General features: G+C 32.4%; 3 protein-coding genes across 12 annotated transcripts; 1 reads left to right on the top strand and 2 right to left on the bottom strand.

The window, feature by feature from the left end:
* Positions 1–591: 591 nt before the first annotated feature.
* Positions 592–2,089, top strand: LOC111287017 (uncharacterized). Its single transcript, XM_022877165.2, has 3 exons — positions 592–964; positions 1,045–1,159; positions 1,624–2,089. Exons 1-3 carry the CDS (start codon positions 864–866, stop codon positions 1,924–1,926), a joined length of 519 nt encoding a protein of 172 aa, XP_022732900.2. The 5' UTR covers positions 592–863; the 3' UTR covers positions 1,927–2,089.
* Positions 2,090–3,015: 926 nt separating this feature from the next.
* Positions 3,016–8,874, bottom strand: LOC111288972 (serine/threonine-protein phosphatase PP2A catalytic subunit-like). 5 transcript variants are annotated; one of them, XR_016341675.1, is made up of 6 exons: positions 8,063–8,870; positions 7,057–7,230; positions 6,489–6,562; positions 4,673–4,780; positions 4,447–4,590; positions 3,016–3,797 (listed from the first exon to the last, which is right to left on the bottom strand). XR_016341675.1 is itself a non-coding variant. In XM_089759852.1 (4 exons), the coding sequence occupies exons 1-3, from the start codon at positions 8,312–8,314 to the stop codon at positions 4,501–4,503; spliced, it is 450 nt and encodes a 149-aa protein (XP_089615978.1). In that variant the 5' UTR covers positions 8,315–8,874; the 3' UTR covers positions 3,016–3,797. The 5 variants fall into 5 exon arrangements, 1 of the variants encoding a protein (XP_089615978.1); XR_016341674.1 differs by lacking the exon at positions 6,489–6,562 and having other exon boundaries at positions 7,057–7,220; positions 8,063–8,861; XR_016341673.1 differs by lacking the exon at positions 6,489–6,562 and having other exon boundaries at positions 8,063–8,858.
* Positions 8,875–9,012: 138 nt separating this feature from the next.
* LOC111287016 (endoribonuclease Dicer homolog 2-like) lies at positions 9,013–21,923 on the bottom strand. Of its 6 annotated transcripts, XM_089759851.1 has the most exons (24): positions 21,694–21,759; positions 21,242–21,354; positions 20,893–21,070; positions 20,421–20,534; positions 19,372–19,506; positions 18,504–18,588; positions 18,350–18,414; positions 17,039–17,114; positions 16,599–16,739; positions 16,037–16,165; positions 15,817–15,946; positions 15,620–15,719; positions 14,842–15,037; positions 14,605–14,765; positions 14,131–14,349; positions 13,764–13,990; positions 13,365–13,636; positions 12,829–13,244; positions 12,627–12,730; positions 12,151–12,347; positions 11,425–11,634; positions 10,791–11,201; positions 10,346–10,624; positions 9,013–9,664 (listed from the first exon to the last, which is right to left on the bottom strand). In XM_089759851.1, exons 8-24 carry the CDS (start codon positions 17,105–17,107, stop codon positions 9,317–9,319), a joined length of 3,609 nt encoding a protein of 1,202 aa, XP_089615977.1. In that variant the 5' UTR covers positions 17,108–17,114; positions 18,350–18,414; positions 18,504–18,588; positions 19,372–19,506; positions 20,421–20,534; positions 20,893–21,070; positions 21,242–21,354; positions 21,694–21,759; the 3' UTR covers positions 9,013–9,316. The 6 variants fall into 6 exon arrangements, with proteins under 6 accessions (XP_089615977.1, XP_022732896.2, XP_089615975.1 ...); XM_022877161.2 differs by lacking the exon at positions 17,039–17,114 and having other exon boundaries at positions 21,694–21,923; XM_089759849.1 differs by lacking the exons at positions 10,346–10,624; positions 17,039–17,114 and having other exon boundaries at positions 21,694–21,823.
* Between the last annotated feature and the right edge of the window lie 2,528 nt (positions 21,924–24,451).

The following is a 24,451-nucleotide window of genomic DNA, read 5'->3' as shown; positions in this document are numbered from 1 at the left end:
GGAGTGAATGTTTGGCAGTGAATTCTGGCACAGATGAGCGTAGGTTTCTTCGGTCTCAATGTTATATATTTCCAAGCATTGTTTAATCACTTGGATGGTCCTTCTGAACAGGCTTCCTACAAAAGACAAATTAATTTCGTGAGGAATCCCTATTACTGGGGATTGTATTTTTTGTAATCACAAGCTGGATGGAGACTAGAGACCACTTGTTTTTTTGAAGATGATTTCTCAAAAGAGGTATTTGGCATTAGTTTTTTCAGATGTGTGAGGGAGATGGGTGACTGGAATGAAGAGCTGCTTTGGGTTGTTGTTAGTAGGCTTAAGGTTAAAGCCTTAATACGTGTTATGTTACATTGCCCATTGCCTGAAATATATATATATATATATAGATATACAGAGGATGTATTTCTTAACATATTATAAACTTATAAATTTTAACTTGTTTTCAAAGAAATATAAATTTTAATTTAGTTATTTATATAATTATTTTAAAAAATACTATTTAATAAATTTAAAATTTAAATTCTAACTCCTTAAATTTTTTTTCTATCCCGATCTGTTACTTTTTTGTGCAAAAGAAAAAGAAAATCGTAAGCTTATTTATTTGAAAGAAAAAAAAAAAAAAAAAAAAAAAAAAAAAAAAAAAAAAAGCAAGCCTTTATGGCAAAAAAGGAAAACCTACAACCTCCAGTGCCTTTGCACAATATTTCCGACATTGGGGGAAGTTTTGTAATAAAGCAAAGCCAAGATCCCAGGAAAGAAAAGGACGATATTTTTGTGCGAAAGTGAAAGAAGAAAAAAAAAAAGCAAATAACTAGAATCGAATTGAAGAAGAAAAGAGAGACAAAAGAAAATATAAAGGAATGAGATCTTGGAATTCATCAGTTGTTCTGCTCGTCTTTTCCTTCCCTTTCCTCCTTCCCGTCTTAGCCTCAGCTTCAGCTTCTTCAATTGACTACCAACAGTAATTTCCCAATTTTTCTTTTCTTTTTTAAATTATTATTTTCATATGAATATAGAATGTTAATTAGAGAATGAATGCAGTGAAAGAATTGGGCAGAGAGTTTTGATGAGCTTCAAAGAATCTTCCAAAGGAAGTAACCGTACTTTCGATTGCTCCCCCTCTGGTTCCTGCATTCCTTGCTTTTACTCTGAGAAGGTCTCTCCTTTTTCCTGCTCTCTTTCTTTAATTTCCACATTTGATCTCATTTTAAAAATTTTTAATGTGTTAATTGAATTGTTAAATGCCTTACCTTCAATTTATAAAGTTGTAAATTTTGGCATTAGTCGAAATATATAACAAGATATATGAAGTTCAATTAAGTTTTCTGGGATCCGGGTTTCTTAATATTTAAAATTACAAGTATATTTACTTGAAAAGGATACTCCTTTTCCGAGAAAATTAATCAGTGATCTCGGTATTACCATTTCACATCTGAAAATAACTGTTATATTTACATTACAGCCATTGAAGGCCCTATTATCATTGCTTCTAACCTTTAGACAACATTTGATCGTATTTCACTATGCGTCTGCTGTTTTATTTTTCTGGTATTCGGCCCTCAGCAATCTTTGTGGCCTTATATATATACATTTTTTTTGTAATTGTTTTGGGGACTCCAGAGTGACAAAAAATATCGATGCAGCGAGACAGGATATCGTATCCCCTTCAAATGTGTAGAAATTGATGATAGTTCAAAGGTTGAAAATAAAGAAAAATCTGAAAAGAGTAGGTCTAAACTTGAAATCTCCGTTAGCAATGAAAATTCAAGAAAACGTAGAAGCTTACTTGATGATTCATCCACATCAAAGGGTGAGGTACGAGCCTACATTACCTATAGAAGCTGTATACAAGCAGTTAATGAAGAGAAGTTATCATTACTGGGTTTTGAGGTATGTACTTTTTGGTTTTTGTCTTTTGGTTGATTTTTGTAATTGAGTACTTTGACAAGAATCATCTTCTTTATCCTCAAAACAAGAATCAGGTTACATATTTAATAGTGTTTATTCTGGAATTTTTGAAATTTTTGTAGCCATTCTGAAAATGGACTTGAACTGGATTGTTGAATATCTATTCCTTTTTGTTTTAGATCTCTTGTTTTTGGCTTTTTGGATCTCAACTTCTATTTGCCTGTAATGCCTATTAATTGGCTGCATAAGAAATTTGAAACTCATACTAAAAGGTATTTCTCATGAAATTCGTTTTCTGTTTTTAAACTAGAATTCTTTTTGCTTCTGTCCTACCATAAAAGCCTAGCACGTAATCAGAAGAAAAGCTAATGTCAGTTACTCCTTTTTTTCCCCTTTGATTAAAATTCGTTAAGTAGATTTAGTACACTTCTGCATCTCTTCTATTCAAGGTAGCCCTGTATTAAATTTACAACTTGTGAAGGCCGCGCAGCCGTAGCTTGGTTAAGTTAAATCCCAGTTATATTTGTTGTGACTGATGTCCAATTTATAAAACAGAGGAGCTGGACATTTCTCTTGGTGATTGTGTGCATAGCATTAAAGTAAATTTTAATCTAAATTTTCCTCAAATGTAATGGTGTAATTGATTCTTGATAATCCTGCAATCATGGATTGAAGCTTACACATTTTGGTGGTCTGTTGTTAGTAAGCGATGATACAAAGATCCTTTAATTACTGAGCTGCAAAAATGTCTTTTTTATTTTTTTTGGTCCTTCAGGTTGAATGGGATCAAACTTTAATTACTAGAGCAGACGAAATGATTGTTAGCAAGCCGCTATGTAGTTTTGATGCAACTTTGAACTTGTTCCTTCGGCCCTTGTTCCATGAGTCTTTATTATTCATATGCTGTTTGTTTCTTATCTCCTTACTGGTAGCAATTCTATATGAGCATCCTTGGCTTAGGTTGTGAACTTGTCACAAAACATTGCGTGAAAGCATGAGTCTCTAGAAAATGCGCAACGGCGTGTTTTTTGTGCCATCAGTCCATCGTGAATGTCATTTTTGGATTTAGAAAATAAATTTTCCTTCTATCTTGGAAGTGCATAATTACAAAACAAGATATAAGATGTTATTGCTGCTTCCTTTTCTGTGAGAAATATACAAGAAAACAGACCATTGGGGCCTTCATCAGTACTGCCATGGGATTCGTTAGCTCATTGACAAAGCAGCAGCAAGACAAACTTCAAATCAAAGAATGACGTTGTCGATGAACCTCAACTCAAAACAAAGAAAAAGCTTCTCGCTTCAAAGGTACATCGACGGTGATACAGCAGCAACCGGGGGCTAGAAACATCGAGCAGAAATATATATATATATATATTTAATGTTTATGTATATATATATATGTAAAAAATTACAAAAAATAATCAGGAGTCTAGCGTGTGGTGTCAGGCTCCACTTGCCGGGGTGGTGGATCAAACTGAAGAAAATTCTGGTCCATATTCTCCCCAATCTCTAAAATTGCAGCCATGTTCCCGCATCGATAACAATAGTTTGGAGCACTTAAGACGGTAACCACATTCTTGTCCCGAAGGAGGGCACATATTAAATATGATCCACCACTCATATATATATATATATATATATAAGCAAAACATGTGACAAAACCAGGCTAAATTATTTCCTTTGGGTTTCACACCTGACACCAGTTGTATCCTTCCATGACAAGCTGATGGGCTCTTGAAATTAGAGTTAGACCATTGGTATGGTTGAACCGAGCAGCAATGTCTTGTCCAAACGTATATCCAGCACCACGAGGAGATATCCCCCATCCACAGCGGTCACCAGGATCAGACCACGAGATCACACATTGGTCCTTCATGAGGAACCTACCCATGAATAAAGCCACACAATATCATAATTACACACAATCTAACCAACCAAATAATTAATCAAGATCATAAGATTTCAAAATAATGCATCAAAGACCTGAGGTAACTTAACTAGAAAATTCCAGTTACACCCTTGACACCAAAGGAAATAATAAAGTTTAATACTAAGATCCAAATTTTGGGCCATTTTCTTAACTATCCTATCATTCATAATTTAACAAGCCTGCATACTTTTAGGTCATGTTTGATGCATAAAATTATTGATAAGATAGGATAATAATCATTTTATACCATGTTTGATTTGTATCTAAAGAAAGGGATAAAGATTGCAAGGAGAATTAATATCCTCTTGACATAGGATTATTCAATCCTCTATAAATGAAGAGGATTATTTTTAATCCAAAGGATTAAACTTACATGTCCAATTATACCATTAAAAATTATATCAATAATTTAAATTATATAAACTTTGAAGAAAGATAATTTTGACAAATAAATTATCATATCCTAATCTTTATATATATCAAACACAAAATAAGATGATATTATTTAATCTAATCCTATTCATAACATTATTTTATCATAATTTTGTATACCAAAATGACCTTAATTTATTGCATGAACTTCAAAGTACATAGCAAATTACCAGTACTCCCGATGGATATGGATCAAGGTGATTAAGAAAAGTTGAGAGAATCACTTATATACATATCTCCTGTAGACAGTCTAATGCTCGAATATTGTCTAAGGTGTCCAAAGATGGTGAAAGTCCTCCATGCAAACAAAAGATCTGTGATTTCAAAGTTCAATGGCTGTCAGATGCTGTCATGAATTGATCAACTTAAACAGTCTGCCACAAGTTAAGGCCAAACCTGACTCTCAATAAGAGCTGTGAGGGGTAAATAATCAAACAGAGCAGTACAATACTTCCACGCATTGGCATTTCCATATTTTCTCAAGCATTCATTGTAAAACCATACCTGAAAAAACAGGAAAATAAAACCTTCAGAAAAACCATGATATAACAACCCAATATACCACCACCCCATACAATGTGAGCAAGTTCAAAATGTTAGAATTAAGGCTTTAGAGAACAACTTGCTAATCCCTTGGATTAGCCTTTCATTATATAGACAATATTAAGGATTACACGTTAATGCTCCCAATTAATCCTTCCTAAACTGTCTCCCATGAAATATTCCCATAATATTCCTACTGTCACACACACACACACACACACACACACACACACAAAACACTAATAAAAGAACTCCTAAGATTTGTTGAAATTCTGTATTATAAATTAAATGCCAATGTGGTATCCTTTTCATCAGTCAATTTTGACATCCTTATCTCTATTATCTATGCATTGCTCCAGGGAAAGATTAATTTGAGGATGAGGAATTATCACACTGACTCGCTTTCTTCTTTCCCCTTCTTAGTTCAAGAGAAACCGTTTTATTGTTTAAAGGAGCGTTGCAACGAATGAGGTATTTTGCCATTGACATGAAACCCACCACCTAATTGTATCATTATTATTGAGATTTTTCAATTGAAAAAAAAATACATTTCTAGCTAAATAAAATATATTTTTGACTCCATTTAGACACAGGTAAATGAAAATTTGGCATGTCGACCTCAGGCTTTTTCAAGGCTTTAATTAGTGTCATTTTAATATTAAGTAAGTTGACTAATCACAATCCTAATCTGTTTCATCTCGTCTCAAATTCATGTAAATCAATTTTATATTGTAGTACTAGACATCCAGCAGGAATATTGAGCATGACACATACCAATCTTGTATTTTAATGCACTTGTATTATAACACAAGTGCAATACTCATCACGAGTTATATATGTTATTGAGCAGAATCAGCAAATTGGTTAAATAAACATTTAGGCAGCATCCAAATAGCCATGCTGTATGTTTTCTTCTATTGGAAATAAAGAAAGTAAGAAGTGAAAAAACTACTGAGGAAAGTGAGCCAGGGAAGAAAAAGATGTAGTGGGAAGGGAGGCATTTAAGAAGATCATCCCAAATAGAACTGCTCAGTAGTTTCCTTCTAATGGAAATAAAGAACCGTAAGAAGTGAAAAGCATACTAAAAAGGCAAAAGGGGGGAGAGTGGGTTTGACATCACAAGTGCAAGGTGGTTGACCCAACAGTTATTAGAAAGAAGCTCCTAGCATATTGTGTTCATGCAAAACTAAATTGATGCATATCATCAAAACACTGTGTATAGCCAATAATAATTAACTAGTTAGTAAGTTATCATGCTGATTTATTGCACAACAGATTTTATTAACCTAAAAAAGAACCTCCGCTGCATGCATGCACCCAAATGCAAGGTCTAGATATTTTAAATCCTCCCACAGAAATATTAAAATAACATTAGTCACTGTCTCAAATATAAGAAATAACTCCAAGAATAATCAACTAAGATTCCTCAATTACCAATATATTCAAATCATTTAAGCAAACCCAAATTCAAATAAATTATTTCATAATTCACAAAAATCAAACAGGTCGGAGATTATTGAATAATTATCCATTCAATAGCAGAATAATTATCCACCCAATAGCACTATCAGATATTTCCAAAGCCAAATTATTTTTCTTTTTTTCCAATACAAAATGCTTAAAACATTTGGAAGGATAACTGCTCATAATTTGGGAGAATAATTGTCACCTTTTCCCAGGGCCGGTAGAATCACATTTTCAGCCTTGAAGGGAACAGAACTCACAACTACCAAAATGGAGATTCTACATACAACAAACAGAAAGCAGGATTTTCTTCTTTTTCTTTTTTCTTTGGAAAGGGCATAACAATCCAAAAAGCAGTGGAAATAGGTAACATAAAAACTGAACCAATCTAAACCAAAACAGAAAACAAATTTTGAAAAGTTTATTAAAAAAAATACATCACTGTTATGTGTGTTCAATATTACATTGCTCTTCATAGCACATAAGACCTTTAAAGTCACTCAACCCAACAAAAGGCCAAGCAGGTTATAAAGATATCAGCTGGTATTCAAAAGAACTAAGGCTTTGCTTGGTAGGATGGAGAAATTGTTAATCCAATAGTTAAGTTTCATAACCACTTTCCTACTTTGTAGCTTAACCATTGGATTAATAATTTTTTCATTCTTACCCTTTTCTATCCTTCCTATCAAGCAAAGCCTAAATGTTATTTTCTTGGTCAGTGTATGCTACAACATCACCAAAAAAAGGAGGAAAGGTGGGTGAAAAGATCTTACACTTGTGTTATCTGCCGGCTCTCGTGATTTCGTCTAATAATTGTGATTCTATGACTATAACGTGCTTTCAGGGCCACTAAGAGTGTGACAGTCTCGACTGAGTAGTACCCACACATATGCAGCTAAAGTTAAAAGAAAATCCCAGTCCATTCATAAATCTGAATCTGCAAACAGCTGCAATATTATTTGATTAATAGGAAGCACTTTAAAATGAACTTATTTCTACCCACATCTCACTCTCGTCAACCATCTAAAAGCTTGCACTAGGTAGCCACAACTTAATGCATATAATAATTGACACACATAATGGCTAGTATTTCTTATTTACAGCAAAATCTCCTGATAAGATGCAAATGTCCAAATTTAGCCCAACAAGAATTTGGTCTCACAGATATGAGAAAATACAACTCCACTCCCTCAGAGATAAGGAACTGATAGTGCACAGTTGCCAACAGTTTAGACCATGGTGGGCAAGCTCAAATACCATTCCCACCCACAATTTTCAGCAGTTTTAAGCATCCAAGGGTAATTAAAAAAAAAAAAAGTAAATTTACGGCAAACTTGGTAACATGATAATGGATCATAAAACCATTGGAATTGACACAATTTAAATATAATAATCCACCAATTTATCAACATGTGAAGATAACCAATAGGCTAACTAATGCCTCTTAATTTTCTAAGCCAAGCCAGGAAAGATACATACCTACAGATTTGATCATATAACATTCCATCAATTAATCCACACAAAAATTTCACATAAAAAAATGAAATATTAAGAAAAATAACAAACCGAAATCAAAAAGCAATTCTGACATTCAGCTACAGAGACCAAAACAAATTCACCAAATATTCTTCACAAAATAAAAAAAAAAAAAAAAGGAAGAAGAATAACGAAAAACTGCCGTGCTCTTAAATCAATCACATCAATTTTCAAATAAAAAAATTTAAAGATAGAAAAGAGAAGAGAAGAGAAGAGAATCAAGAAGCAAATTAATTAACCGACCAACATAATCTCCCATGAAGAGATAATTGGTATCAGGCGATTGCCTCCTATCCGAGACAGCTCTATTAGATCATAAAATTGTCCGTGAATATCTCCACAAACTGTAACCGGACGCTTCACCGGCTGAACGTTCCATTCCTCCACCAGTATTGCTCGTGCCTGCTCGCACAACGCCTTTACCTCCGCCTCCGACAGCGGCTTACATTCCATTAGGTGCTCGATCTGACGTTCTCGGTCTCCCTGTGACGGCATCCTCTCTCCTCCTCCTCCACCATCCGATCACCTGATCCCCCTCCCCCTTTCCCTCTTCACCACTGACAGTACAGACGTGAAAATAAATAAATAAACAAATAAAACCGGTCGGATCGGTTAATTTGGATCCGTCAAGCGTTGGGAATTAGGAGCGTAACGCAGCTTTTGGAGATCAGATTTTGGTTTTGGATTCGCTTTCGATCTATCAATCATCGCTCGTCTATTTTCTCCCAAATACCAAAGAATTTTGAACTTCCTTTTAGAGAAACGGGAGGCAGGGATATAAAATTTATGATTTTTTGGTCATATAAAGAGAGGAAAGCGTGCAATGCAAGAGCAAATGAAATGGGAAATTTTAGTCTTTCTTTTATATATAATTTTTGGTTGAAGTTTGATTGAAATTAAAATTATAATAATTGATAAATATTAGTCTTGGTGATCGTCAATATTACAAGGAAGAAAAATTTTTGTTTTTCCCTCTCCGGTGACGCCGCCGTGTCTTAATCGTAGACGGAATCAGGGAAACAATTTAATTCATTTCATCTAACTAAATTCGTTAGTTTGTACATATAAAAAAAAATATAAATATATATTTGATTATTATTTTTTGATTATTAAGTTTATTAATATAAATAAATATACTAATAAAACAATAAGGTCATTTTCTCAATAATCCCAATCTTAATTGCAGTCCATGATTTGGTATCAACTCAAGTAATTGCAGTAATGAGTAAGAATTGTTTTTACAAGAATTTCATGGGAATTTACATTATACAAGATTAATATCACAAACAAATCTATATTCCACAATGCTTTAAAAAAAATTAAGTTGGGGTTTTTTTTTATCAGGTACAACTTTTGAGGAAGAGGGACTCAAATTTTGGATTTTTTTAATATTTATCATTATACCAAATGCTCAGTCGCAACAGTTTTAGTAATAGTCTTATATGTGCATGTATAAAGTGAAGAGCATCTCAACTCTTGGCAGGCCAAATGCAAAATCTACCTCAAATTGGCTTCCTTTAGGCACTTCAAAACTTGTTTGGAAGCCAGTTTTTTAGCCATCTTCTTGTCATAAGCCGTTGATGTGTGCTTGAATACCTTACCGTTTGCTTCAACCTCTATTGTAATAGAAGCTACACCATTGTCACTTAAAACAATGGGTTTTCTTAGTTCAAAATGCTCCTTTTGACACAGTTCATTTAACTCTTTCACAGGGTGAACCGTCAAAGTCTCCGGAGTAATCATCGGCTCCAACAATGGCCTTATACTCTGGAATACAGTGTCCTTATTGTATCCTGAATCAACAAATATGGCCCCAGCAAGCGACTCCACCACATCCCCAAGTACCTGATTAAAATTATGAATAATATTTAGACAAATGCCAGCAATATTGGGAAGAATTTATAACAATGATTTATGTACCAAGTTGTACTAGCGAATTAAACAGTAGTAATTTTCTAGCAAAGTTATACTAAAGTAAAGGATTAATGTCACAAATAACCCTTAAATTATAATAAAACATTCAATTTGATACTTGAATTTTAAAAATCTTTAATTTGATATCTAAATTATGAATATATTAACCAATATGATACTCATTACTCACCTCTAACATCGTTATCTTTAAATGATAATACGTGATTGACAAATAATCCCTTAAGTATCATATTAATCAATAAATTTATAACTCAAATTTTTAAAGCTCAAATATCATATTAAATATTTCACTATAATTTAAAATAATTTATGATATTATCCCTAAAGTAAATAACAGATTCCCACAAAAAAAAACCTAATATCTGACAAGCAAATACTCTGAAACTCTCGTACCACACTTGCGTATAATATGTTCCGACTCATGTCAACTAAATCAAGTTTCACCTTGCTTTCCAAACGTAATAAACTTAACGGATTGCTATTAGAATTGACAGTAACCGATTAAGACTTTAAAAACATTGTCACTGTGCAGATAAGACGCCCCGAAAGGTAAATAGTAAAGTCAAGAGTGGTAAAATTCTAATAACAGACCTTGGGGAAAGACTTCTCAGATTCCCATCCGAAAGTATGTTCCAAGGATAATCCCTTAAAACTTTTAACAGTTTCTGCTATATGGTTGTAAAGCTTCTGTGAACTTTGGAGTATGTACTTATGCAATCCAGCCTTGACAACTGAGAGTGCGTAGCAATTGTTGTTAACAGACGCTGACCTCAGATCGGTTAATAACCCTGGAGAGATCCCAGGATATTTATTGTATAAATGCAGAGTTATAAGATAATCTAAAACGGAGTCCCCTAGAAATTCCAGCCGCTGCGCAGAAAAGCATTAATCATGTTTAAAGATGAACTCAGAAGAGAACAGAACTAACCACGTAGATTCATAAAAATTAAGATATAGAATAATGAAAAAAATGCACTGTTAATAGTCATTTGTATAACAAAAGCATAGTAGTTTAGCAAATTATGACCAGACTAACCTGATAACATCCTGGAATTTCAGCAAGCATGTAAGAACCATGGGTTAGTGCTTCCACCAACAGAGAAGGGTCCTGGAATGAATAGTTGAGAAGGGACTCTAAATGCTGGACATTAACAAGCCTTTCTGCCTGCACTTTGAAATGTCTTTCATATGGTATATTTGTGAAATCAACATCTATACCAATCCAATTCATAAATAATACCCCAGCTGCTTCACCTCCTGTGCTAAGGTATGCACCGATCAGTGCCTCAACAACATCAGCAACCTTCTTACTCTTTACCTTCCTTCTTCCACTAACATATATTTTTCTTGTATTACACAGTGTCTCCTCATTTAATGCATAACTTCCAGAATTATAACCAGGAATCATCCAACTTTCGGGATCAAAAGGCTCATCACGGATAAATCCCTGTAGGTTGAGAAGTTTTGAAAGCATATTATAGGTTTGGAGAGTTTGATAGCTATGAAAATCGAAGATAGTCTAATTTGGTAAATCTCTCAAAATGGTTAAAAAGAGGGACTATAAAAAACACCAAATAAAGGAAAAGAAAGAACTGATCATATGAGGAACAAAACCTCCTTGAGGACGACATGATTGGAAAAATTAAATCAATAGCCAAAAGAAAATTTACCGGAAGTTTCTTGTCGCATCCTAGCTTGCAAAGAGCTGCATTTGAAATAATTTTTTCCTTCCTAATACTAAGAAGGCCCTCATGATGATTTTGATTTTTTTTAAATAGCTGTTGGCAAACAGCATACTTAAGAAATGAGTCGCCAAGAGTCTCCAGTGATTCCAAATGAAAATTTTCTTGGCAATTTTTGGTGGTGATTGCCTCCAAAACCTACCAAGCATAGTTGAATCAAGTTGAAGCAAGGGTTATACAACACAGAAAAAGCTGTACTTAACCATGCATCTCACAAGAATCAAAATACCATCATAGGAAATTACTTCTATGTAACATCAAAAAGTTTCTCATAATAATGGCTCAACCATTGGAACGTCAGTGTTTTTGATTGTGAGTGATGATACAAACCATAGAAGCATATGCATTAGCTGGTCTTAACTCCGATATCCACCATGCTATAGAGCAAAGACTGTTTAATTTGGAGTTCAATTCTTTTATGCATGCTATAAGTACACTAACTCTATTTATGTAGGTACTAGAAATTCCATAAATATTGAGCAATTAATTCACACCGGCCGGAGAATCCAGATATTATCTATTTGTTTTTCTAAAGAGGACATTACCTACTGAATGGTACATCATCAAATATTTTTAAGATGTTCTCAATAAGTTGTGGAAAGTACAAGAATTATGCTAGTGTAACAAGAGGAATTCAAAAACAAACTAGCGCACCTTTATGGTTGGAATAGTAACATTTTGCACACAATGATCCATATGCATCTTTTTCAAGTTGGTAGCAAGGAGCAAAGACTCGAGTCGATGCATGATTGATGGAACAAATGTGAAAGAATAAAATGTTCTAATTGATATGGGAGACATAATGACAACACAAAGCTCAGGAGGCAATTCTACACATGCATTACTTGATTCTGCAAAACAAATAAAACACAAAATAAAATTAAAATGAATTGAACTGAACTTAACCGAACTCTTACAAAGTAAATGATAAAAAAGAATGTGATAAAAGCACTTTCTCTTTCAAAAGACTAAACCAATTTTGTACCAGAAATTTTGTACAAACATCTCACTTTTCTTTAAAACAAAACATCCACTGTGAAACTTTTTCTTAACAGTTGAATTCAATTGCCAAAATCATCTACAGCCATCTTGCTAATCTCCAAAAGACAAGATGATGAGAGAAAATATACCTTTCTCTTTCTGTCTTCTGCACCTATGAAGGTAATTGTGCACAGGGAAAATATGTCGCCCAGCAAGGAAAGATACTTGACTAAAACATAATTGGATACCATGGCTGTAATGTCACATGAGAATTGGGTTACTCACAAGGACCAGAAGTATTAACATATTCCACATTAATTCTTCACAAAAAAAACTACAAAACATGCTTACCGATGTTCATAATACTCCTTGTAGGTCATTACACGTCCATCTCTCATCTTCAAAAGTGATTTTGCATTTAAATTTTGTAAAAAACCATTGATAATATAGGCACGACCACTGTGAGGAGTACAGACCAATGAATTTTGAATCATGCAAGTGCATAACATACCACTTTTGGTCTGTATTATAGCACCATTACAGTTAACATGATCCTTCCAGACCTTCTCATAAGAAAATGAGATGGAAGAAACTGATAACCAATCAATCACAGGATTCTGGCCTGAGTAAGTTGATGGGAGAAGAAGATAATCAATGTGGGAATTATTCCCTGATCTAAGGTCACCTAACACCTCTTTCAAATTTTCTGCTTTACGATCCATAAGAACTCGGAAAAGAGCAATCTGAAACCTTCTACACAAGGTAACCTGCAATAAGATAAGGTGCAAAGAGGGAAAAATGTTAAAATATAAACGTATTACTATATTTTCTATTTTTATCACCTGACAAGAATAACAAAATTAAAACATCAAAACCAGATATGGTACCTGGTCAGAATTAAGACATATCGTTCCAACATATTTCAAGTTAACCGTCAAAATACCCCTATCAACTTCCAATTCCATACCCACACTTATGTCATCCATTTCAAGCTGACTCCTCACAAGAAGCATGATGTTATGAACAGGAAACTCATAATCAAAGTTCTGCTTCAACTCCATTAAGTAGCAGTAGTACTTTGTCATGGACTCCTGCAAACACTGATTCACTAGTTCTGGTGGAAAGAAAATCGGTTGATCATCATTATAGGGTTCCCTCCCTGTATATCAAATAATCACAGAAAATAGGGGAAAGTTAGATACTCCATTAGACATCTTTTAATATACTGAAATTACATACACAAGTCAATGAAGATTTGGAAAATAAAGACCATGCATTATTATTACCAATTTCTTCTGCATGAGTTTCTTCCACAACAATGTCAGGAACAAGGTCATCTGTTAAAGCCCCAATTTCATGGAGTTGCTTGCATGCTTCAAAGCATGCCTTTTGCTTTAGGTTTTTAATATTTCCCTGGATACAAACAGTTCGTATAGGGGAACTCTTGGGTAGATGGAGGGTGCAAATCCCCATTTCCTTGTCTGTGACACACCTTGGAGTAGGTTTAAAATACCTAGAGAGAGAACAAAAAAAAAAAAAAACATAAAGCAATGAAACATAATGATAATAAGGCCTTACCTACATAAATAAATAAATAAAAAGAAATAAGATATTAGTAGAATGTGAAATAATTAATAACTAATAATCACTAACCCATCTGCAGGGAGACGTGAGCAATAGAAGTATATCAAGCCAACACTAGAACTAAGAGTCATACATGCCCCAGTGCTTGCAACACGATAGACCTCTTCATCATTTAAGTCATTTCTAAGAGGAGAACATGGATAGAGAGCATGGCATAAAGATTCTTTTCTCATTATCTCTCCACTAGTAAGATAGTTCTTCAGTCGAGAATGCGTAGAAGAATCCCCGCTACAATTATCAAACCAGGAGCATCGTTAACAACACAAGAAGATCCAAGATATAATTTTCCTAATGAGTGCGAAAATCATGCAAAGTAATAAGATTCCAAAACTTTTTAGCAAACGTGATAACATTATACTTTTAAGGTATTACAATGGTATCTTTCTAAAAAAAGAAATACGTTATCTAATGGTAGCACTACTAACAAAGATTTTTAAAATTTGAGAAACAATAAATGGGGAAAAAAAAAAAACAGAATATTACCTATTCACCATTAACAAATAATCTGAATTCTGCATTCTTGCACGACCTCGTGACTGTATGAAACTGCAAACTGTTGCAGAAGGATCAAATCTGATAACCAAGTTGCATGACTGAACATCTAAGCCTTCCTCAAGAATTGAAGTTGCAACAATTATGTTAACCTGCAGGGATGGAATTCCATCATTCAGATGCAACTGGCAACAAATACTTTCTACCGTACATGGCATATACACATACCACGCCTTTGCGGAATTCTTCTACAATTTCATTTTGTTTCTTCCTTGTCTGTTTCTGCAATCCAGAGTTATTTCCTGCAATGTATTTGGTCTTCCAGCTATTATGCATTGGAAGCAGTTCACTGAATAGTGATTGAAGCACAATGGCTGTAATAACCCTTTGCACAAAAATTATGCACCTTATATCCTTCAATAACCTGCATTGTGGCACATAAGAGAACTTAACGGGAAGAAATAATGTACAACTGAAGAAAACAGAGGGAGCTAGAGTTAAGGGGATAGAAATCTTATAAGTCTCTGAAATGGATTGTCTAGACGGTGACAGATTTTGTTGATAATTTTGTCAACTTCGATTCTTAAAATCCTTCTGTATGAAATCTATAATAATATTGATGACCTCATCACATTAAGTTATTTATGTTTTCAAGTAAATGAAATCTAAGTTAAATGCATATTCAGTTACCATTTCTTAAATTTTCTCATACTACTTTAACATGTTTCATCATTCTCTGTCAACTCACTATGGTCTAAAACATCATCCAAGGTACAGGACAGCCACGGTACAACACACATATCAAAGAATTCAATATAATCTATGCTCTATTAAAGGAATCGAGTTTCTTCCCAAAATAAACTTCAAATAATTGGAGAGCAGAAAGGATAAAATTCAAAGGGTAGCAATACTATCTTAGCACCTAGTAAACTGATAGAACAAGGATACAAGATTAAAACGGATCAAACTGCATTAAACATATTTTACCAATCAATAATCAAATTACCTGTATTCAAAAAGAGATTCAATGAGGCAGAAAATTTTTGTGGTAAGTAGCCCAGCATCCACACTGGCTTTAACATTATTAGCAATGGTCCAATCTGGACCTATATGGTGAAATAAAAAAAATAAAAAAAGACAATATTTAAGAAAAATGATAAACCAACTGATTATCAACCCAATATAAGAGGAAAAAATAAATACCAGATGGTATGCATGTTTCAAATGCATGGAAAGCATCCAAACTGTAGTTCCTTACAATTTTCTCAGCAAACACATCCAATTTCCCCCACAGAAGAATGTCACTTTCATAACATGAAAAGTACTCTGCAGCCTATAACAAATACACAGACTCAATGATATATATGGCACTTTGTTAGCAATAATTGAAGTGAACAAAACCATAAACAGTCTAAAAAGGTACCTTCAAAGCCAACCAGACACCAAGCTCGTCTAAACAATGTATTAAAGCTGAATGTATCTTTGATATTTTCTTTCTTGTAGATTCTGCTGCAGAAGCTTCAAGACCCAAACTGCCCAATGAACATTCATGCTGAAATCCAGTGCGTCTACTGTCAGCATCCTAATTCCTAATACTAATAGAAAAAGTAGACTATGTATATTGAAGTGTGAACATCAGGGACAAGATAATCACATTCAGGCCTTCAAATTTCAACAATCACCCATAAGTATAGATGGTAACTCTATGACAAAATAATTTTTCATACTTCTTACATCCTAAGACAGTAGCTCAAATTTGTGGTTATTAATTAGGAGTCCTAAAACTTGCTAGATGGAACCATGATAAGTACTAATGCATCTCCCATACCAGTGGGACACATACATAAATATATACATGTAAAACATTTTGTTCAATTGGCATACCACAGTAGTATTGGATTAGTAAGAAATGTGTCATATCCATGTCGTAATGCAGTCAATGGTCTAATTGGCATTAGAAGCAGCGGTTTTGAGAATATACACACCTTTACTTTCAAAGCATTCAATTCCTCTACCAAGTGTGCATATAAAACATTTGGTATTTTCATGTGCTGGTAAAACTTGAACTTTGGAGTTGAAAATGGAACAAACTGAGCAAGCGCAGATTCACTAATGCATGTATACACCTTCAATGGGGGAAAACATACCATGTAAATATTAAAAATGTAATCTTCCTTAAACGGCACAATTATGTATCAAAGGAACAAAATCACAAGCAGAGGCAAGCAACTCAAAGATCTATACTAAATTTCTACGAATCAAAATGTCACTTGCAAAATATCATGAATGATAAAATGTACAAGAAGAGAGAATTACATGACTCCAATCTGGATTGGATGGTTTCTTTTAATTTTTACAATTAAGATGAGAAGAAATATTTACAGAAAAAAAAAAGTTGAAACGGTCTGCCCAGAAGGTTATTTACATGAAGGTCAAAAGAAAAATAGGTTGAGACTGGATATGTGCAAGTCCGATAGATGAGAAGAATAACCATGTAAACACTGCAAACAACCAAAGTCGAAAACAAAATAAAGCTGTATAATTGACAAACAACAGATAATAGAGCAGAAAATAATGTAAAATATCCAGCCAATTGCAATGAGAGACGGAATAATGTTTAGATGAATAAAAACAAACTCAAATTTTGTAAGAAAATAAAGCTTAGGGTGTATGGCAAGTGGCAACATAAAAATAGTAGTAACTACAGGGGACATTGTGTATAATAAATGAACCTTAGTCATAGTCATGAGTCTCACAGCTTAAATAGAGGGAAAATATGCAACAAATTAGCAGAATGTTTAACATGCCAGTTGAACATAAATCACCTAGATGTGAAGACTGAAGCCAAGGGAAAATAGAATGAAGTGAAACTATGAATGAAGAGTACTTTGAGAGTCGAATTAACACTCATAAATATCTCATGCAAAAGGTTCAGACATCTTTTGATAAAGAAATTAAAAAAAAATAATTTTTGTAGTGAAGAAAAATGGAATAATACAATATATGGTACAAATGAGACATGGTAACAAGATAAACTTAATCAAAGCACCAATGTTTAGATGGGAGGGTATAGGTTGATTTGATCCTGGATAAGAGAGTAAAAATTCTATCAAATGCTTTAGCCACCAGGAATCGAAACAACAAAGAGAAACTATTTCATAAATAATACAGAATTAATAGGAAAAAAGAGCTAAAATTTTAAAACTGTTTACCGTTTTATTAGTTAGCAATAAAAATTCATTTCTTCTTCTTCAAGGCTTGGTGCTAATTGCCAGTTTTTATTATCTTTAACTTCCACTCATAGTCCTATTGCCTCACAGGACCCTCCATACAGAATCTTAATTCCTCCCTTTGATTACTTAAACATTTAAGAATGATAACAAGGATCAAGGCACTATTTTTTTGCTATGATGATATGGGAAAAACCTCAGTTTTAGCAAGATGTAGGACTAGAACCCACCTCAGATTTGGGAACATGACCATTTAAGCCAAAGCTCAAGGTCTACAGGCAATCTAGTTTGTTTATATATTTTGGAAAGCTTTCCTTTCAATTTTCTTTCAATCAATTACTTCAACTCAAGGCTTTTTTTTTTCTTCTTTCAATTAACAAACAGGTCTGATTTCAGCAGGCCCTTATAAACTTATATAACTCCACTCCACGATGAACTTGTAAAGATAAGAAAACTGAATTAGAATAATCTCATTAAAACAAAAAAGAAAGGGAAAAAAAAAAAACCTTTGAACTCATAATGGTCTCCAGTTCATGGATCTTCTGCCAATAGCTATCAGTTGAGTTTGGCCCTAGGGTAACAGAGAGGGGGAAACATTCACATACTATAAAAAAGAAAACACAAATAACCAATCTAAGTCAAACTGAAAGCTTGAATCACCTTTAGACTTTATAGGGGAAGCAGTCATCCCAAATATCCTAGGAAGATTAGATATACCAGCTTCTGATTCATGATGATAAAATTCCTGTAATTGCAAACAAATCCTCAAATGTAGCTGAAGAAAATAGAAAAAGCACTTTACATCTGACACACTCCAATAACCTGATGATTGATGCTTAAATTGAAATATGACAATAAATACTAATTTTCAGCAATATAATTCTCGTTCCCCTAGCCAAACAACACATTTAACACAAATCAGCAATCCTGTAATGATTTTTTTTTAAAATGAGTATGATTGACTCCAGGAGATAATATATTATTAAAAGGAAATTCCCATTATTGTTTCTTTGTTTCCTTGTAATAACAAATGACTCATTTAATCCATCAAAAGATAATCAAAAGCATTCAAATTTATCCAATAATAACACACTCAATTATCTAACTACACTACTTATGCAATAATGAAACATCATGACACCTTGACCGGCCATAGCTTTGTGGAATGAAACCAATACTTACAGTAAAAGATAGAAAACAAAATTAGCCAGTTCTATAAGTGTGGCTGCCTATGTATCCAATTTAATTATACATATAGTTATAAGCAAACTTTTCCACATTTTGCCATACTAATAACTTTCATAGATAAATTTCTTAATATCGATATGCAAAAACATATAACAAAGCAGTCACGTATATGTAGACAAGCCAAAAGCTCCTCCAGTCATTTCCCGTCTAGTTACCACAATGTAATTCTGATCAAATGTGAATCAGACTGGGATTTCCATATGATAAGCACCATGATGATGCTTAGAGTTAAGAAAATTAAAATATAATGAAAAAAAGGACGAATAGAAAGACAACTCACTCTCATAATAGAAGCATAGGGGTGTTTTCCTCTGGCATGATGGCATTCATCAATTATCAAAACCTTTATCATGTTTATCTTGAAAAAGCTATGCCTCAATCCATTAAGTAAAATTTGAGGTGTCATCACAAGAACCTGATAGTAAGAAATGTGTGCTTCATGTACCATATCTAACAAACATTAGAAAGATGCATGATTATTTGACTTGTAATTATAGCACCAGTCAACAAATGAAGCCTATGCCATTGATGAGTAGCATAAAATCTTTTGGCACCATAAAGAAAATAATGGTTCACAAAGTTTTGCAATAACATTTAGACTACTTAAACCACAAGCCTTGCTGTTAATCATCATAAAAAGGTATGAATACCCAAAATATTTCAATATATATATATATATATATATATATATATATATATCTTGAGGGCAAACCGATACACTTCTCATAGCTCCTTTTATGACTGAAGTTCAAGTGATCCTCCAGAAATGAATTTCTGACAAAAGCATTATCAAACAAACTAAAGAGTCAAAAGTAAGTGTCACAGACTAGGGGTCTGAATCGTGGAGGGTAGCCTTCTATGTGCAAGAAACTATCTTGCAGGCTCTTACTTGGTGCTGGTGATCAATATGAAGAGATACATTCAACACCAGAACCTCCATTATTCCACAAGTATCACCAGAACAGAACAATCATTATCTTTTAAGTTCAAGAAACAAACACACTTTGATTTTCCTGTCACTCAGAACCAGCTTTAACTCCTGTCTATCAACATGATGCTTAAGGATATTGTATAATTTGTTGGCTACTGGTCATAGAAAAGTTTTCAAAAACTTAAAATAACGAAAAATTAAAGGTAGAAGCATATCAAGAAAAACAGAAAATGAATTTACAAACAGAGAAGAATATCCAATTGATTTTTGTTTTATAAAAAGGGTCAGTGAAGCAGACAGTACATCACATAGCATATATATAATCTACATGATGAAGGAAAGTAGTTGCCCTACATCACTACTATATCAAATTAAAGATACATATAAAAAAAACGCACCTCATATTTCTCAATTTCTTGCTTCCATTTCGCACCATCCCAAAAGTCGACACCCATATCTCCCCAATACTTACCCACCTTCAAGTCCGTATGCATTTCCATGGCATCAGCTTGCTAGTCATTATGTAAAACAATAAAAGAAACAACAAAATTAAAAGCCTTTTTTAACTTTAACTTTAATATCAATGCACAACTAACTCAAAGATGTTATGGAAAGATTGTAATGTGAAAAGAAATCCACTACTTCTATAATACTCAAATTCATTATTGTTGCTGGATTCTGTGATTTTATTACAGCCATAAAAGTCCATCAGACAATGTGTGTGCCTCCAAATTTGAGCTTTCTTGTGTGCTAGAAATATACATGGGACAGATACTATTCAAAAAGTCTGAGCATCAAAAACCGCACTGAGCATCTCCTGGTTTTCTAGTAATTTTATGAATTGAACAGGAAGGGTGTAATTTGGCTTACTTGTTTAACAAGGACAACCTGGGGAACCAGGAAGACTGCGTAAAAAGGTGAAGGCTTGCGAATAAGGTACGCACAGCTGCGGAGAAGCATGATGGCTATCAGTGTCTTCCCGGAGCCAGTTTCTAAGTATGTTATTGTGTTTTGCTCAATAGCTTTCTCTAATGCTTCAAGCTGATAACTGTTGCATAATCAACCAGATGTAGAAAACATCAGAACTCCTCACATTAGTTCTTGAGATAACAAAGGGTAACGAGAATATAATATATATATATATATATATATCATATAAAGAAGCTTTGTCCCATTTCATCAGCTAAGATATCAAAAAAAGAAGATGAAAAGAAACCACCTTCTGGCAAATGGGAGAGGATCAGCAGAGAGTTGTTGGGTAATGTCCATCTCCATGTCAACTGGCTCCATAACTGTCCAGTTGATCAAATTGAAACACTTGCTATTTTCTGCCTGTAAAAACAAAAACATTAACATAACACGTAATCCACATACGCAAAGATATGCGCATTTTTAGAGTTAACATGGATAAAGCTGAAAACAATGTTATAAGGGAAAAAAATCAAGAAAATTCATTTCTCATCTTTCTATAACAACATCAATCTCCAAAAAAAAAAAAAAATCAAAATCAAAACTTTCAAAGAAAAACCCAGCTTATATCTCTCTTTCAAACAATATCAATGAAATGACAAAGTTATTAAAAAATCCAAGAACAACCCAAGAAAAGAGAGCAAAAGAAATTAGAACAAGCCAGAATATAACCAAGAATGAAGCAATGTAGAAGATTTATACTTGCAAAGGAGTTGGCAAAGGCAATGAGTAAGCGAAGTTATCAATGGCAGACGCTCTGTTTTTCTTGCTGAGAAAGAAGAGAAGAAAAGAGAGCACCTGAATTTTTATCATCAAATAAAGACAATAACAAGGTGGACGTAGAGACTATCAATGGTAGTACAAATTTTGAACTTGCAGGGGAAGTAAAGGATTCCTTTCCTTTTTGTTCCCTTTAGCCTTGCACACGAAGTTACTTGAGAAAAAAGAAAGGACCGAAGCAGCAGTGTAGGACGGAAGAGTTATAGTAATGGGTTTTTTTTTTTTTTTTTTAATTTATGAAAGAAGTTGAAAGTGGGGTCGTTCTTCTGAGTTCTGACTCCCTCTGTGGCCCTTTTTACGGGGGTTTTGCTTTTTCTTTTCCTTTTCTTAATCAATTGGCACAATTGTTCTGAATAAAAATTTCAAATTTTAGAAGCAAATCGATTCGCTTTACTCATTTAATAATTATCGTTATGTTACGTTTGATAGAAAGAAAAAAAGTGAAGGAAAAAAAATTTAAAAAGAGGAAGAAAAGTTTATTTTTTGAGTTTGGCATAAAGATTCAACAGTAAAGGAAAATGAGGAAGATTTTAAGACAGAAAATGTGTTTTTTTTTTTCTTTCTTTTAGAAATATTAGATTTGAAAAGAAAAAAATGCATAAATTTTGTTCTTTCTTTTTATTTCCATTTTCTCTCCCAATTACAAAATTAAGAAAAAAACAATATTTTCCTTTCACTCTCTTCCCTTTTTTTTTTCTTTCACCATATATAATCCCAAACGAATAAGAAAACATGTTGATAATAAAAAAGTTTAAATAAAATAAAATAAAATAAATTATTATTTAAGTTTTAATTATTTTATTAAAATTAATTAAATTTTTAAATATTTATTTTTCCTCAAGTCTTGTTTGGACAAAAATCGATTAACAACCATCAAACATATGTTAATGGTCATAATAATCAGGTGGTTCAAGTTATCACTTTTTATAAGAATTCAGTAAAATAAAAATAAATATTTTATAAAATGATAAAAATTTATATGATAATTTAATTTTAATTTTAATTATTTTTATATTTAAGTTTAATAAATGATTGCATGCTAATCACTCAAGGAACAACAATATCAAATTTCTTTAAAAAAAAAAAAAAAAGGAAGGTTTTTAAATTTAAATCTTCCATGTCCCCTTTTGGTGAGAAGCAAGTGATGCGTGGAAAAAGTAGACGAAAAAATCTCGCAATTCATTATTTTTTTTTTTTCTTTTGAAGTCACATTTATAATGAATCTTTGCCAGTTAATTTTGGATTGTTGATTTAGATAAATACAGTGTACTCTGACTGATTGATTGATTGAGGTGTAAAATTGATATTGCATATAGGATGGATTTGGTTGGATTTTTTTTTTCTTTTTTTGCTGTTAAAGTTAAAATGTCAAGCACCCAACCTTTTCGGACAAGAGGAGAGCCAGTTAGACCTTTTTTTTTATATGCGACATTCCTCTTTGAGACCAATTTTCTCCCCAACCGATTTTCTAAATGATAAAACAAATGCCGTCAACTTCACCAATATAAGTATTTCTCGCCGTTTTTTTTTTTCTCTCTTTTTCCATGGTTTTAGGTTAGGCTTCCCTATCGAAATCTCTTTTTTTAAGTGACAAATCAGTTTTGGTGGATAATTCTTAAATTTAATATAAATTTTTATTAAGCTTGTGATGTACTTCTGACACTGAAACAGAGTAACTTTCTCTCATTTAAAATATTTTTGTGTAAAAGAAGATCAATTTATATTAATATAAAATTTTTTAGTTTGATATATTTTTTAAATATTAATTTTGATAAATTCAAAGGATAAAATTAAATTATTTTTTAATTTATAATTTTTATCTCTTAAATCTAACAAAATTTTATAATTAAAAATATATAAAATTAAAAAAAAATTATAAGATATAAAATTGATCTTACCCCTTTTATATATATATATATATATATATATATATATATATATATATAAAGAAATATCTTTCTTTTAGCTTGGGCTTCAAAAGTTTGTTTAGTCTTTGACTATGCTTGAACCAGGGGAAGGAGGTATCTTAGTTCATCCCAAATACTAAATTAAATGAATTCTTCCCTAAGTCATATTTAATGTATAAAAAATAATGAAATTATTTTATATTATGTTTAGTTTATATCTAAGAAAGAGATAAGATTATAAAAAAAATTAATCATGCTTTTAGTATAAAATAATTTAATTCTTCTAAAGTGAAGATTATTATTTTTAATTCATAGAATAACACTTACATGTCTTATTATATTTTTAAAAATTATATTAATAATTTAAATTATATAAATTTTTAAAAAAAATAATTTTGATCAATAAATAAATTATTTTATCTTAATCCTTATACACATCAAACAAAAAAATAAGATAAAATTATTTAATTTAATTTTATTTATAATTTTATTTTATCTTATCATAATCTTATATACTAAATATATTTTGAATGTGTTAAATATATATCATTTCTTATCTTTCTTCGAACACGAGGTTAAAATTATTATGAACCTTTTTTAAATAAAAAGATGTCATAGATTAAAAATAAAAAAATATATTTCACGTATTAAATTTTAAATTTTAGATTTATTGAATATCATCGATTAAAAATAATTACATGATTCAATTAAATTAAGTTTTAAGTTTAATTTTTTTCTTTTCTTTCTTAAAAAAAGAAATTTGTAGCTTTCAA

Source organism: Durio zibethinus, chromosome 4 (assembly GCF_047325235.1).
Source record: "Durio zibethinus cultivar Kanyao isolate XHJ-2024 chromosome 4, ASM4732523v1, whole genome shotgun sequence".
Classification (NCBI taxonomy): domain Eukaryota; kingdom Viridiplantae; phylum Streptophyta; class Magnoliopsida; order Malvales; family Malvaceae; genus Durio; species Durio zibethinus.
Note: the sequence above shows the minus strand (reverse complement) of the source record. Positions and strands in the feature narration are given on the sequence as shown.